At 40.0% G+C, this 15,746-nt stretch overlaps 1 protein-coding gene across 1 annotated transcript in view; it reads right to left on the bottom strand.

Annotated features, from left to right (window-relative positions):
- Positions 1–12,071: 12,071 nt before the first annotated feature.
- The window catches only part of WDR74 (WD repeat domain 74), a gene marked incomplete in the record, with an annotated part of 481,100 nt that continues 477,425 nt past the window's right edge, over positions 12,072–15,746 (bottom strand). The window contains 2 exon segments of the mRNA XM_044075744.1: positions 12,072–12,330; positions 13,890–13,946. Coding sequence (XP_043931679.1) covers positions 12,157–12,330; positions 13,890–13,946 — 231 coding nt within the window.

The following is a 15,746-nucleotide window of genomic DNA, read 5'->3' as shown; positions in this document are numbered from 1 at the left end:
CTCAAGAAAAGCTGTTTAAAAATGGTAGAGTCAAAAGACAAAGCACACACACAAAATGTGGGATTTTTTGCAGTGCTAGAGAAACTGGAAGGAACAGACTGTATATTAATCTCACACAAGTACAAATAAGCAAATGGATTGACTTTCCACAGCAGGATTTGTTAACTGAAAGGGCACATTGAGTATATGTTCCAAAACTGGCCATGAGAAGGCACAAAGACCTGCACTGGTAATGATACAATCACACCAGCTGAAAGAGTGGATTCTGGCAAAATCATGGTAGGACAAAATAGCCTTGCAAATTCTCCCTATACTTCAAGTGTTTTTTGAAACCTAAATATCTGTTACATACTCAACAGCAGTCATCCCCCTCCTGTGACACCCCTCCTCTAGGTCAGTAATCAAGAAGCCTCAGTCCTTACACTGACACCAGTGAAAAAATATACACACAGTATTTCCAGATGAAGCTCTGTGCACCAAAGACAATTTCCCTTACGAGCACACAGTGCGGGGATCAGGTTTTACACCTCTCTCCAGGCACCCAAGTAAGAATCCCCACGGACACAGCTGTAGAGTTCAGTCCTCAGCCGATTGTTCCAAGCCAAGTCTTCCACCATCCTCTGTCAAACCAGTGCTCCATGTCCCTGGCTCCAAGTAGCTAACACACAAACTCTTGAGATTTGATTTTCACACACACACAGGCAGGGAAAGGCTGGCACAGATTCACCAGTTACACCCAGACTATAAGGAAATTCCACTGCCACCAGAACAATCCAAAGCCAGCTACTCTACAAGGTCTTACAAAGTTACCCAATTATACTGAGTAAAATTAATACTAATACAAATGGTTATGTTTGAACAATGCAGCAAGGATTTCAGGAAAGGCCACAGTGTCACCAAATAAATATGAGTATTCTCAAAGGTTAAAATATTCTCTAAAAGACCAGCCACAATGAACAGTTTATAATAAATAAAAGAACAGGAAAATACTAAATTGTCTATTTACAATAAACACCAGAGTTTCAATCACAGGAATATTAAAAACAACACTGATGGAAAAATTCACACACAGAAAAACAATACTTAACTACTATCACTATATTTTCCTGACTGATCTAAAGAAGTATTGTTCCTTAGTTACTTACTAGAGCAAGACAAGATGAAGTGGGCGAGTAGTCTTCCTTTTTGGTCAGGTTTCAAAAACAGACTGCCCTGAGACTTTTGTCTCATCTAGTATTAAAGCATAATTTTGGTCCTGGATTACAGAACGACATCACATACATCTGGTCATCTGACTCTGGTTCCCACACTACCCCTTTGCTAGAAACTGAACCAGAATTTAGCACGCATGTGTTACCATACACAAAGATTTGCTGAGATGTTATAGCATCTGGAAGTTATAAAACCATTTCAAAACTTCCACCCTTCCATGGTAGCAATTATTTCACCCCTAGGACAATACAGTAGGATTCTTAGTCCTGGTTTTCACATATATTTTGTCTCTGGCTGCAATCAGAACTGTAAGATGCAATCTTTATGGCCTAAAACCATGTGATTTAATTTCAGACTACTTTTCAAAGTTAGCCGGACTGAGATTAACCTCTTCTCTTCCAGTGTCCTCTGTTACAATATATTAATTTCAATAGTTACAATACAGTCTGACATACAGGTGGTATTTTTCTGTCCATCAGGACCCATTGTTGGTACATTTTTGGCACAAGCAGCTTTACGAATACATTTTCAACACAAGCATCTATACAAATTAGTCTGATATACAAATGACATAATTCTTTATAAACTCCAGCTAGCTATACTGGCATATGTTACACATCCACTACCCTACTTCTTCTGGCATAGCTGGCACTACCCTCCCATCATCACATCTCCTACCTTACAATGCTAGGTTTTGCAGCTTAAAGGTTGTCTTTCTACAATCCATGCAGCATTACTAACAAAAGAATGATGTTAAACAAACCAACATAAAAACAACAAACTTACACAAAGCATCTGTTATTTTCTGTCACCTAGTACTGCAATATTCTCAATACTTAAACTAGCACATTAATAAAAGAAAACAGAACTATATTTTCCCCCAAAAAGTGTAAAGTTGGAATCTGAACATTACTAGATTTCTGCCCACTATATATGTACACTGTGCACACATCAGAAAATATGCAAGAAATGAATGGGATTAAGCTACTTAACTTTACAAATTAACTGTACCGAATACTCTTGGCTGATCCACTTGAGCAAAGGGTGAATTATTGCCTGAGATATCAGGGACTCAAATTCAAGTAAAAACATTTTGATGGTAACCTGGGCAGAGGTGCAATGTAAGTTGCAATCAGAAGGCCAACTTTCCTTTCTTAGTGGGATGGTTGGGATTTTTGCATTGCTTGTTCTCATTTAGAGGAAACTAGAAGGGCAAAAACAAAGAGGTAATAGTGAGGACACTAACAAATATCCACAGCATAGACAAGCTTTTAGAAACATTGCATTATGATAACTCGGGAAATCACTGCCACTTCTGTATGCTCATGGTAATGAATATGTAACATCAGACCCACCTTTCGGTAGGCAAAAGGGCAAGTCACCCCAACCCATTGTTCACTGCTCCCCATCACAACCTCCAGTGACCCCGTTTCACTCCATTCTGGCTTGCATAAACCATCCAATGTATATTCTCCTTGCTGTTCTCATATTTTATTTTACTCTCCAGTCTTTTCCTTCATCCTTTCAATCAATCATAACTCACCAAGAATATACTGTGATAATTGTAGACACAATAAGTACATTAAATCTGGTGTCTGAGGGCCACTTAGCCTCCAGAAGTCATGGGGTTCTAGATGAATTGAGATGCACTTTAGAACTAATTTTCCAACCTTTTCTTCAAATGATGATTTGAATACAAATCACAACAAAGGAAAGAAATTCAGTCTTACTCTTCAACTTTGCTTTTTCCTGCATTCTTTCAACACACCTAAATTGGTTAATAGTGGTGCTGCGGTAGTGTTGTCGCCTCACAATAAGACGTTGTCCTGTTCGATTCTCAGCTAAAGTGTCTTCTGTGTGGAAACATGCATGAATGGGCGTACCTTCGTTGAAGGTTGTACGTCAGGGCTGGCAACTCGGTACGTAAAAATCTACTGCCAATAATTAGCGGATCAGAGTTCCGCTGTGGCGACCGCTAACCGGGAAAAGCCGAAAGATACAACAACAATAAATGTGGAGGAAATAATAAAATTAAGTTGGGGGGTCTCGGAGACACTAAGCCCCCAGAAACCATGGGGCTACAGATGCTCTGGTGTGAATTTTGGAGAATGTTTTTTAATCTTTTGATCCAGTAATGGCCTGAATAATAAATGAGAATAAAGAAAGAAATTATCTTTTTCTTTCAAGGAAGAAATAAGTTGTGTCTATAGCATAATGTTCAAAGCTGAGAAAAAGTACAGTTTTGTACCTACCATAAATGTAGATGTTCGAGGATCCACATTGCTGCAGTCCTAACTATTGGGGGTAGTCCGCTGTCCAGTCGGCCCGAATACCAAAGTATATGGCTGACGTCGGTCAGGGCGCATTAGACTGACGTCAGTACGTCAGGGTACTAATGCGCATGACCGACGTCATATCCTCAGTCTTTTCTTGCCCCAGATGTCAGAAGACCCTAAAAAGACAAGGCCCAATATACCTGCACCAAAAATATGTACAATATATACAAAATTATCAGCATATAACCTCACCTACACAACCACCCCTAAACACAGAGGGAAGGAGGAGGGAATTGGACTGCAGCAATGTGGATCCTCGAACATCTACATTTATGGTAGGTACAAAACTGTACTATGTTCTTCATTCCACATTGCTGCAGTCCTAACTATTGGGTAGAATCCCAAAGCAGAGGTAAGGGAGGCTGGCAAATCATAAAGAAGCAGGAGCTGACAACATGCCTTGCAAAATAGCTGTGGCAAAACCAGCCCTAGACTTAGAGTAGAGAGGAAGGTGATAATGCTTAGAGAAAGTATGCACTGAACTCCAAGTAGCTGCCTCCAAAATATCCTTAGTTGCCACCCCTTAGAAATGCTGTTGAAGTGGCAGTAGCCCTAGTGGAATGAGGCCTAATCCCAGCTGGAATCTCCTTGCCATGATGGGAATAACAAAATGCAATGCAAAACCCAATCCACCTAGAAATAGTTTGTTTTGACACAGGCTTGCCCTAACTCAAAGCAAAAGAAACAAACAACTGCTGAGACTGCCTAAAATCCTTAGTCCTGCTTAAATAATAACGCAATTGCCTGTGTACATCTAAAGTGTGCAAAATCTTTTCCCCTTTATTTTGGGGGTCTGCATAAAAAGTAGGCAAATGAATAGTTTGGTTTAAAGCCACACTAGAAACCACTTTAGGCATAAAGGAAGGATTAGTACGTAATGATACCCTATCCTTATGGAAAATCAAAAGGGCTCTACTGCCATAAGGGCCTGCAACTCAGACACCCTTCTTGCAGAAGTAATAGCCAACAGAAAAGCAGTCTTCCATGACAAGTATTTCAATTCAGCAGTAGCCGCGGGCTCAAAAGGTTGTAGAGTAAGTTTTTCCAACACAAAATTGAGATCCCAAGCAGGAGTAGGAGCTCTACGTGGGGTCTTATATTCTTTGCCCCTCTAAGAAACTGCTTGAACAAAGGATGAAAACAATGGTGGGTCACAATCATAGTGAGCTGAAATTGCTGCAGCATGAATCTTAATGGAAGAGAAGGACAAACCTTTGTCCAATAACTCAGTAAGATATTGAAGAGCCACACTCAAATTAGGCTCAGAAATCTCCAAATTCTTTGCTGTACTCCAAAATAAAATCTCTTCCATTTTTCATGTACACTTTCCTTGTACTAGGTCTTCTAGCTTCCATAATCACATTTAAAACTTGTTGAGGAAGTTGAGACCTGCTGTGTTTCAACACAGAATATGCCAGGCTGTTAGATGAAGAGAGTGAAGCTTGACATTGAGCAGATGACCATCCTTCTGAGATAACAGATGTGGAATCAAAGGTAAAGGCCATGGAGGCTTCCTTACCAGACTCCTTAGTAGTGGGTACCAGTGTTGCCGAGGCCAATCTGGAGCTATTAAAATCATCCTTGGCTTGTCTTGTCTGACCTTTAAGAGCACCTTTGGAAGAAGAGGCAGAGGTGGAAAGGCATACACATGAAGATTTTTCCAACTGAAAGAAAGAGCATCCACTTTCCAAGCTGTGTGATGAACCCCTTTGTGCAAAACTTTGGCAGCTGGTGGTTTACTGGCGAAGCGAACAGACCTATGCCTGGAGTTGGGCACGACACTGCCAATTTCTGCAATACACGAAGACCCAGTTTCTACTGTGGGGATCCATGATTTGTCTGCTTAACACATCTGCTAAGGAGTTCTGTGCTCCGGCAGAAACCTTGCCTGAAGAGTTAGTTGCAAGCTGGCGCAGTCTCCCATAAAATCATTGCTTGCCTGCATAGAGGATAAGAATGTGTTCCCCTTGTTTGTTGATGTACCACATGACAGTTGTGTTGTCTGTTAGAATCAACACCTGCCCTGGAAGAAGTAACTCCTTGAAAGCCATTAATGCAAACTGGACTGCTAACATCTCCTTCATGTTGATATGTAGATGCTGTAGTCTGGCAGGCCACTTGTCTTGTATCCACTTTCCATTTAGATGAGCTCCCCAAGCAATGTCCGAGGCATCTGTCGTTAAAATCTGACTCGCCTCTGGCGGGTCACAGAGAGTCCCTTGTTTAGGTGACATTCCTGAGCCCACCACAAAAATTTTTTGAAGGCAAGGTATTATTTGAATGACAGTGTCCAAATCCTGGCAGTGCTGTGTCCATACATTTTTGAGATACCATTGCAGCTTCCTCATATGCAGTTTGGCATTGGGAAGCACCAGAATACAAGATGCCATGAACCCTAATGCTTGAAGGACTGTCCTTGCAGTCAGCACGGACTGATGAGATAGTTGATGGAAGTAAAGGGATAGACTCTTTTGTTTGTCCGGGGTTAAAAAGGCCATCTGGGCTGCTGTATTCAGTCTCACACCCAGAAAGCACATGTCTTGAGAGGGTACTAGACTGGACTTTATTTCGTTCACAGAATACCCTAGGCATCTTAGCACTGCTATAACATATTCCAGATGCTGTAGAAGGTCTTCCTTTTCTTGAGCCAGAACCAGGCAGTCATCCAAGTAAGGATAGATTTGAATTCCTTGTAGCCTGAAGTAAGCTATCACTGGAGCCAGAACCTTTGTGAATACTCTGCAGTAGATAAGCCAAAGGGCAATGCAGAGAACTGATAATGAGAATTTCCAGCTCGCAGATACTTCCTGCAACTTAGTCTTATAGGCACATGAAGGTAAGCTTCCTTGAGATCTAAAGTTACCATCCAGTGATCTTTGCCCAGCAGAGGTAAAAGCTGTTGTAACGTCAACATCTTGAATTTGGGAATGTCCAGATAAGTGTTGAGGATAGATAAATCCAAAATTGGTCTCCACGTGTTCCCCTTCTTTGGTACTAGGAACAGGCGAATAAAAAATCCCCTTTCTGATACAGGGACTGGCTGAATGGCCCCTATTTGGAGTAACAGAGAAATTTGCTTGTGAGCCTCTTTCCTTTGTGGAGGAGGAACGTCTGGCATGCCTTTGAAAGGGGGCAATGTATGGAAATAAAACCTGTAACCGTGGTGAATGATATCCAACACCCATCTGTCTTGAGTAATTAAATCCCAATTTTCTTTGAAAAGAGACAGTCTTCCTCCCAAAGGAGCTGCCAGGCGAGAATCTACTGGCAGCTGAAAAGGCAGGTCATTGGGTCTGTTTACGAAAGGACTGACCCCTGCCCTCACCAGAAGTCTGGACAGGTGAACTCCTGTTCTAGGCCTAAAAGAACCTTGAGCTCTGCCCCTACCACGTCTAGACCTACCCCTAGACTGGGAATCATAAGCAGGATATGTCCATCCCTTAGTAGGCCAATTTCTACTAAACTTGGTGGCTGCACCTGCAAAAATCTTTAACAGTTTGCATAGACTTAGCTTTGTCCTCCATTTTCTTTAAAACTGCTTCCACAGGTGAACCAAACAACACATCAGACTGTAAAGGAGCATCCAAAATCCTTGTCTTAACATGCTCAGCTAAATTCTGATCTCTCAACCAGGCATGCCTGCGAAGAACAGAACTAGTGGCAGCCACCCTCGAGGAGGCCTGTACAGCATCAAAACCACATTGCAAAGAATGCTTACCCACTTGTTCAGACACATGAACTAAATCCAGCAACTCTTTACACTCAATACCTTCCGCCAAAGCATCCACCTTAGACTTCAATTGTGAAAGGAGATAATTTTGATATTTTAGCATGTGAAACTGACAATTCAACGCCCTCATGGCTAAAGTGGAAGAAGTATACACTTTCTTTCCCCATCTATCCAAAGCCCTTGCCTCTTTATCAGTGGGAACAGGGTTTTTAACAACAGAGGCCTTAACACCTTTAGGTCCCTGAGAAACAGTTTCCAGGTCTGCCCTAGGACTCTTAAAAAGATACTTATGAGCTTCAGGCACCCTATAGTACCTTTCAGGTTTTACAGGAGCAGGACGCAAAGTCTCAGGGTTCAGGAAGCCTCTGCAAAAACATCTTCCACCACATTCAACACAGGAGGTATAGCTAAGGGCCTATGCTGGGCTAAAAACAAGAATTCCCTAAGCCTTTTCCTGGAATCAGAGTAATCCTGGCCTTCCCATTTAAAGTGCTCCCTCATGCAATGCAGAGTCTCTGAAAATGAGAAATCCTCAGGAGGAGAAGGTGGAATCATCCACATCAGAATCAGAATAAGGAGGATACTCCTGCAAGTCTTCCAGAAGACTCAGAAGCCTCTGAACACTGTTCAAAACACTCATACTCAGGTGCCACCCTAGGCCCCGTATCAGGAGGGCATAGAACCTCTAATCATAGTAATCAAATCTTCTGCCATTTTAAGCATATGTTTCTTAGGCACAGAACCTGAAGTGCTAGGAGAAGCCCCACTGAAGCTAAACTTGGCCTACCTCTCAAAGAAGTTTTGGAAACAGAAGGAGAGGCTCTAACTACCTTGGGAAGAGGGAAGAACAGTTACCTGAGAAGCCCCTCAGCCTGGCCTACCTCCTGAGAAGGCACATCCTGTAACAGTAAAGTCTCAGCCTGAGACTCCAAAGAAACTCCTGGCAAAACCTCTGGCTCCACTGAGCCTGGTAAAGAACCGGCGTCCGGGACTGCGGTTCATCAACCCTAGGCTTGCTGTTTTGTCCTTGCGCTTTTGGATGAAGCGGGCGTCGGAGCATCCGGCGGCATTTATAATTACAACGCTTCCCAAACACTAACCTGGCACAGTCTAACCTTCTCTTAATAGTGCGTTTGTTAAATCTAGCACAAGAGCGCATCCAACAACGTCGTGCTCAGGCCCTAAACAAGGTATACACACGGTATGGTAATCCCTATGAGGTATCTGTTTCCCACAAGAAATACAGTTATTCACTTTTCTGACATCCGGTTAAATACTGAGGCAAGAAAACCAAAATGTTCTAGCGTTAGCCAACTTTGATTCGGTCTGAAACTCCGACTTCAGAAAATTTCAGAACGCCAACCTGCACTCGCAAAACTGCTTCTGCATCGGACCATGCGGCAAAAAAGACTGGGGATATGGCGTCGGTCATGCGCATTAGTACCCTGACGTACTGACGTCAGTCTAATGCGCCCTGACCGACGTCAGCCATATACTTTGGTATTCGGGCCGACTGGACAGCGGACTACCCCCAATAGTTAGGACTGCAGCAATGTGGAATGAAGAACATCAGTATTTTAGTTAACTCAGAAGACAAATACTTGGAAGGATGCATAAAATCATTTCTAGGGAACAAAAACATTAAACAAAGAGTCACGTTCTGCTTATTTCTCCCTCTCTGGTTTTAGACTGGGATAAAGTGAAGGCACGAATGGTCACACTCGTTACTCATTCGCTCATTGCACATTCGTTGCATTTCTATTCAGTTATCTGGACACTTGAAAACATACTTCCATACAACAGTCTTTCGACAATATGCATTTCAAGCTTTCAAAGGTAAACCGTACATACATACATACACACAGACACACACATATGCATACACATACATAAATATATACACATTCCTTCTCATCCCTACTCCAAAAAGACAGCCACCTTTCTCTGCACTCCTCTGATGTCAGATTGGGATGAAAGTGAAAGAACAAAACAGAACACAGCAACATATTTCAACCTGTTGCTGTCAGAAGTGTAAGAACAGCATACGTCCTTAATCCACCCCCCCCCAAAAAAAATAGCCATCCATATACACATCTGATAATGCTTCACTGTGAGCAAAGTGAAAGCAAAGGTGATCACAGTACCACAATCCAACTTGTTGCTTCTGGATAGTATACTACCCCTAAACAATCTATGCTATAACTTATGTGAATATCTCTGAAGTTTCACTGTGAGAAACTCAAAGAAATAATGACTGCACTGTCTCCAGCTCCCAGAAAAGTTGTTTTGACCTTCTGTGCACTTTTCTGAGGTTTAAAGTTTAGGCTTTACTGGCATGAATTTGTCCATAACAGACTTAACAAGAAAAAAGGCATGGGCATTCAGAACTGCCATATAGCTGAAACACCTGCATATATCACATTACCCTCTTTTACAAGAGGTTTTAAGGAATCACACAGTGAAAGCTACAAGAAAAACCTAGCCAAGTTACAGTTATTTACCAATAGGGTTGCCACCTTTTCAAATGGCCAAAGTGGGACATTTTTGGTACAAACATCAGATTTTACAGGCCGACATACCCACGGGTCAGTACAAAAGTTAGAACTTAAATAAAAGTTTATTCTTATAGCATTTTAGTTGCTTATTCTGTTTCTTATAACATTTAGGTATTTTAGATACAGAATAACTGTTTTATGCAATGATTACATAAAATACAGGAAATCATTTTGTCCTAAAATTTCAGGACATTTGCCATTTTTACAATTTTTTGTCAGGACACAACTGCCCAAAGAGGGACTGTCCCTCGCAAAGTGGGACAGGTGGTAACCCTATTTACCAAGAGGTTTAGTTGTGAGGAAAATTAGAGAAATAATGGCCCCAGTGCTCTCAGACCTAACAAGAACTACAGTGGCCTGCTGTTTGCACTTTTTAGGTTTGTAGCAGAAGTAAAAAAAGACCACACTATTTCCAGCCCCCACAAACTGTACAGCACCTTTATGCAGATTTTTCTTAAGTTTAACTGAGGTGAAAATTAAAGAAATAATGCCCACACTAGCCCCAGCCCCCAACATACACAACAGTGACCTTCAATACACACCTCTGAGTAGGGCTGACAAAAATGTGTGATCTGTTTTGTACACACACTCACTCACTGCCCCCTGAGAAGCCAGGTCTATCACAAGATGCAATGATTTTTCACATTGCCCACATATGTTAACAACTGTTGCCATCAAGCCAGTCTACAAAAAGATGCACACACTAAAAACAAACACATACACTATATGCTCATTTACATGCAAACTGTAAAAATGCCAGTTCATTTGTGGCATGTCTTTGAGGTATTGGAAGGAACAAGGGCACATGGATAAACCCACACAGAGACAGCAAAAACATGCAGACTGTACATAGGAGACAGAACCAAAAATTCATCCATAGTCAAATGCTGTGAGATGGCAGCAATACTCTCTGTACCAATGAGCTGTTGCATTCACACACATACTACCCACCCAGACCAACAAAGATGACTACTTATAGTGAGCAATACTGATGTCTGACTGTGATGAAAAGTGAAAGAAATTATGGCCAAGTTGTTACTCCTTAAAAACACTGCAACTCCCACATATGTATATCAGCTATAGCAATATTTGTTTTATACAGATTAGAGCAAATACAATACATTGTGTCACATTATGCCTGCCACACCAGATCAGTGGCTATTATTTAACAGTATTTAAACAGTAGGACTAAGTCACTTTTAAAGACCGAAGGCCTTCAAACCAGTCAACTGCAGCATCTTTATTGACTAGGTACCCCTCCGATCTCTCATTGTGGAAAAAAATAAAAATGGCTACAACAAAGTGCATTTCAAATTCATTTCACACAAACGCATAGTAACACATGCCACCTTACTCCACACAAATGTACACTAGTCCTGCAAAGCCAGATTACTGTTTAAATTTAAGCAAATGACAACCAAGTCAGTTAATATTAGCCACAGATGCACCCCATCCAGCAGTTACAGCCACTTTATTGACTACATAGACTTCAGACACCAGACAGTGAGAAAAAAAAATAATGGTCATGTAGTATATTTCAGCTATGTTATACACAAACAGTAACCACACAGTAAACTGTTCAAAACAGTGTCAAAGTGGTAGCGTAAAACGTAACATTATCTCATTGGTTCTACGTAGTGACACACAAATCACATTAGTACTGCAAAGCCAGAATAATGATCCAACAATAGTAGTCAGTCAATTTCCTCCACAGACAGACCCATCAATTACAGCTACTTTGTTGTCTATGCAAACCTCAGATACCAGGTTCTTATAAAATAAAATAGCAACAGAGTAATGTATTTCATCTTCATCTACCTTGCAAAGCCATCCACTGCCCATAGGAGAATGCCTACCAGGATTAAGAAAGAGCTTGCCTCACACTATTGTCAGATGCTGATGCTTTTTTTCATAGCAATCACATTTATGGTTGAACACTTATGGGCTTTCTGCAAAGTGACATACCATGAATCAGGCAGACTGCAAATTCATTGATCAGGTGCACAGTACCTCCCCCAAAGGATACAGCAGCTTTGACATAGGTGCAGCAGCCACTTAGTTTGCTTGTCCATAATGCTGGCCATAGGCAACATGCATAACTGGTTGGGGGGGGGGGTTCACTGGCTTTAAAGTCATCCAGGAAGATATAATAATTCAAACAAAGCAACTATACATTTAAGCAAAAGGACACAATATGCAAGAAATTATGAAAAAGAACATGAACTGTTACCAAAAATGTACAAATATATATATATTTTATTTGTTCTCAATTAAACAACCAACTGTAGTAAAACACATTATTCATAAAATCAAGTTTCAGATATTAATTATGCTTAATTTTTTTCAGCTTCTTTTTAATAGTCGTCTCAGTTTTTTGATGTTCAGTCTTTCTTTTAGTTTTGTTTTTGTCTACAACAGTCTTCATTGTATCCCAGATTTCATCATCTTCCTCTTTTATTTCTTCAGCACAATCTGCAGATATCACTATGTCTTCTTTCTACAAAATAAAATAAACACAAATTATATACTCTGCAATAAATATTTTTTCACTGTAGCGGTAGCATATTCTGTCAGTAAAAACACAGAACAGGAAATCAATCCTCCCCAGTCATCAGAAAATTTTCAAATTTCCAAATGAAAAATATACACATCTGTTTTAACTAAATTATATACTATAACACTTACCATAACATGGTGTTTTGAATCATGGCTAAATAAATTTTAACGTAATCAGCCATGAAGCACTATCAAATGCCCTAGTGGGGAAAAAAACAACAGACATTCCTGCACTCAGAAAGGTGACTTTAAATCCTCAACAACTTATCCAAAAACAGGATACAAGATGTGCAGGTCTTAAGATGGTATTTATTACTTTAAAAATGTTGCACCATCCAAGCTCTTGACTTTTCCACTTTCAGCTGCAGGCTATGCTGTAATCCCACATTCCTAAGTCACAGAGGCAGGAGTACTATAAAGTGTGGATAGTAGTCAACTACAACAGGTAAAGCCTGTATCCATTGCAGTCTCTTGGAGCCATGGCCTTTTTTTTGTTCTAAACTCTGACAGCACATCAGCTACATAAGAATAAAAGCCAGAAAAGCACATTGTAAAACACAACGTAAATCATAACTTGATATATAATCTTTTCCCAAAATAATGAAAGGTATGGATTACATTCTTGAGAATACTGTATAAACATTTTATTAGTGTAACAAGCTGTTTGCCAGTTAGCAGTAAGTTTAAAACTGTCACAAATGAACTACATTAATGAAACAGAATGAGAGCAATCCTAAATCAGGGCCTACTTTGTAGGCAAGCAATGTAGATCATCATCATTACTTTTTTTTTTTTTATCATGAGCATCTTACCTTTTCTCAAATCTATACCTACTCATTTAAAAGACAATAATGACAAACAAGGCTAACCCTTCAACAAAAAGAATTCACTGACTATTCACAGGAATCAGTCATAACCAGCAATGAAAACCAGTCTAGGACACCAATGATACAACAAGAAACCCAAGCCCTTCTTACAAGATCTAGGGAAGCAGAAGAGTTCACAGTGGTTTTCATATCTACTATGACAAACTGTTATACTTATAACTAGTCCAAGTAGGCCCTTATCTGTCAGTAACCAGTTATCTTTCTGAAACAGAATGGAGAGTCACTCTGGTGCAAAGTCCCTTATTCTACACAAAAAAAAATATGCACTGTTAACTTTGGTTTGCAGTATGCATAGAACTTCTGCATCCACAGCAAGGTAATTAACTTCACATGACAGTTTCTGATGCATCTATGTAGCCACATTTGTATGGAGTCCTATATAATTACAGGGCAAATGCCCATCACTGCTTTCACAGCTTAAAGGACTTTTAAGGTTGTGTAGGACGCAGAGTTAACACACAACCATAGACATCCTTACTGTCTTTTAATACCTACACAGTGCCTCCAGTGCAGCTAACACTCAACTTTACCTTGGTGAAGTATCTGGAAGGAGGAATTCATTTCTACAGTCTGAACGATTTACTAGGGAACATATTTTAAACAAGCAACTTACCTCCCAGTTTTCCCGACTGGTGAATAGAAGACAGTTCAACCTAGACTTCAGGTAAACCTAATGTAAAGAAGAGCAGATTTCAGTATGCATCTGACACAATGTGCACCCTGTTGCTATGTAAATACCACAATACATCATCCATACTTTGTAGGTTCTACAATTTAAAATTGACCAATAGTCTGCTTCAAAAAGTACTTAAAATATGATTACAAAAAAATCAACATTTAAGGCATACAGTCTTAAAAAAGCTCACATATAACAGAATATGACCTAGTATACCACTTTGTGAAGGCAGAGATAACCATGTTACCAAAAAAGAATGTGCCACTTAATATGCACATCTGCAAATGATACCTCGTACAGTTATGTTTTACAGAAACTATTTAATGCATAGATTAAAAAAAGAACACTTAAGATATAACCGTGTACTCTCCTAGCTACATGCAATTTAAAATGCTCACAGATTTCTGTTACATCCTACCACATAAGCTAGCAAATGGTATTCATCACCCTGTCTGGAAAGGGAAGTATGCTAAAATTGTACTTTTAAACAGTTCTACTAATGCCCAATAAAATCCTAAAAGTGCAGTAGAAAATTAGAAATGTGAGGATTACCTTACAATATCAAAGGTGTGCCACCATACTCACTAAACACTGAGTGGTGGTATTGATAAATACAAAGTCCTAGCAAGAAAGCAATATCCCTATATAATATTTTTTTTTCCTGGACAGCAATCTCTCTTGCTGTCCATTCATTTGTATATTCTTTAAATCTAAGACTGCACAAATGAGGAAAATAATGGTGCTCCCAAGGGCTGTTTAACCTCCCTGTTACAATACTTACACATTCAGGGTTTGGTATTCCTGATTTGATTTTTGCGATGTCAACTATACAAGACAGTATGCGCCTGCACAGCAGACTACAGCAGACTAAAACCTGCTGTAGCTGCTTGGACTGTGCAGCATCGGGATCTGACAACATGCATGTTCAAGAACTGCATCAAAAAAATGTTCATCCCAAATTTTCTTGATGTTTTCTTCATTTCAACACCACTTTGGGACTCTAGATACCATTTTAAATAAGTGTTTTATGTCTGCCCACATGGGGTCCAGCATCTCAATGTGATTTTGATTTTTTTTGTCTACCTCTTGGTACCTCACAATGCAGTACATGCGTCTAGAAAACTGCATCACTCAGACGGCTTATCTGCAAATCTCACTGTGTCTCAACTCACAGTAAATGGTATTTCAGACACCTTCTGCTTTCTTTTAATTATGTTTAAATACCATTTCTTGTGTTTCGGTGACCACCTCTGTCTGCCTATTAGCTCATCTCCCAGTACAGGTTTTCTGACTGCGTTTAATTCTTCCTTCTTTTAAAGTGTTTAATTTAAGGAGAAGGTTACCCAAATGTCAAGTTTTTCTTCCTAAAAAGTAATTTCCTTCCCTGTAATCCAACACTGTCTAGACATATGCAGAAAAGCATCATTTAATAAGTATTCCATTATATCTGAACTTATTTCTGTTTGCCCTTCTTTACTGCATTTGTCGTCATGTGTTACATCGCAAAGGCTATTTAGAGTGGCTGAGTAAATAGGTCACTTACTCCACCTACAGAGCCATTGAGAAAACAATGGCTCCTTAACAATGCTATTCAAACATGCCTGATCACTCACGGATTGCCAGCATTACACCTCAGATTAATAGTGTAACATGGAGTCTGAACAAAAGCAAGGCTTTTAAGCTTAGTTTTCAGATGCAAATGAACAATAAAACACTAAAGTTTATTTATTTATTTTTTTTTACTAGAAGTTAGTTGTCCTTTCCTTTAATCAAATCCAGAGTGCCGTAAAGAAA

The sequence above is a fragment of the Protopterus annectens genome, chromosome 6.part1, assembly GCF_019279795.1.
Source record: "Protopterus annectens isolate FY-2018-M chromosome 6.part1, PAN1.0, whole genome shotgun sequence".
Lineage (NCBI taxonomy): Eukaryota > Metazoa > Chordata > Ceratodontiformes > Protopteridae > Protopterus > Protopterus annectens.
The sequence above is the reverse complement of the archived record's forward strand: the minus strand, read 5'-3'. Positions and strand labels throughout refer to the sequence as shown.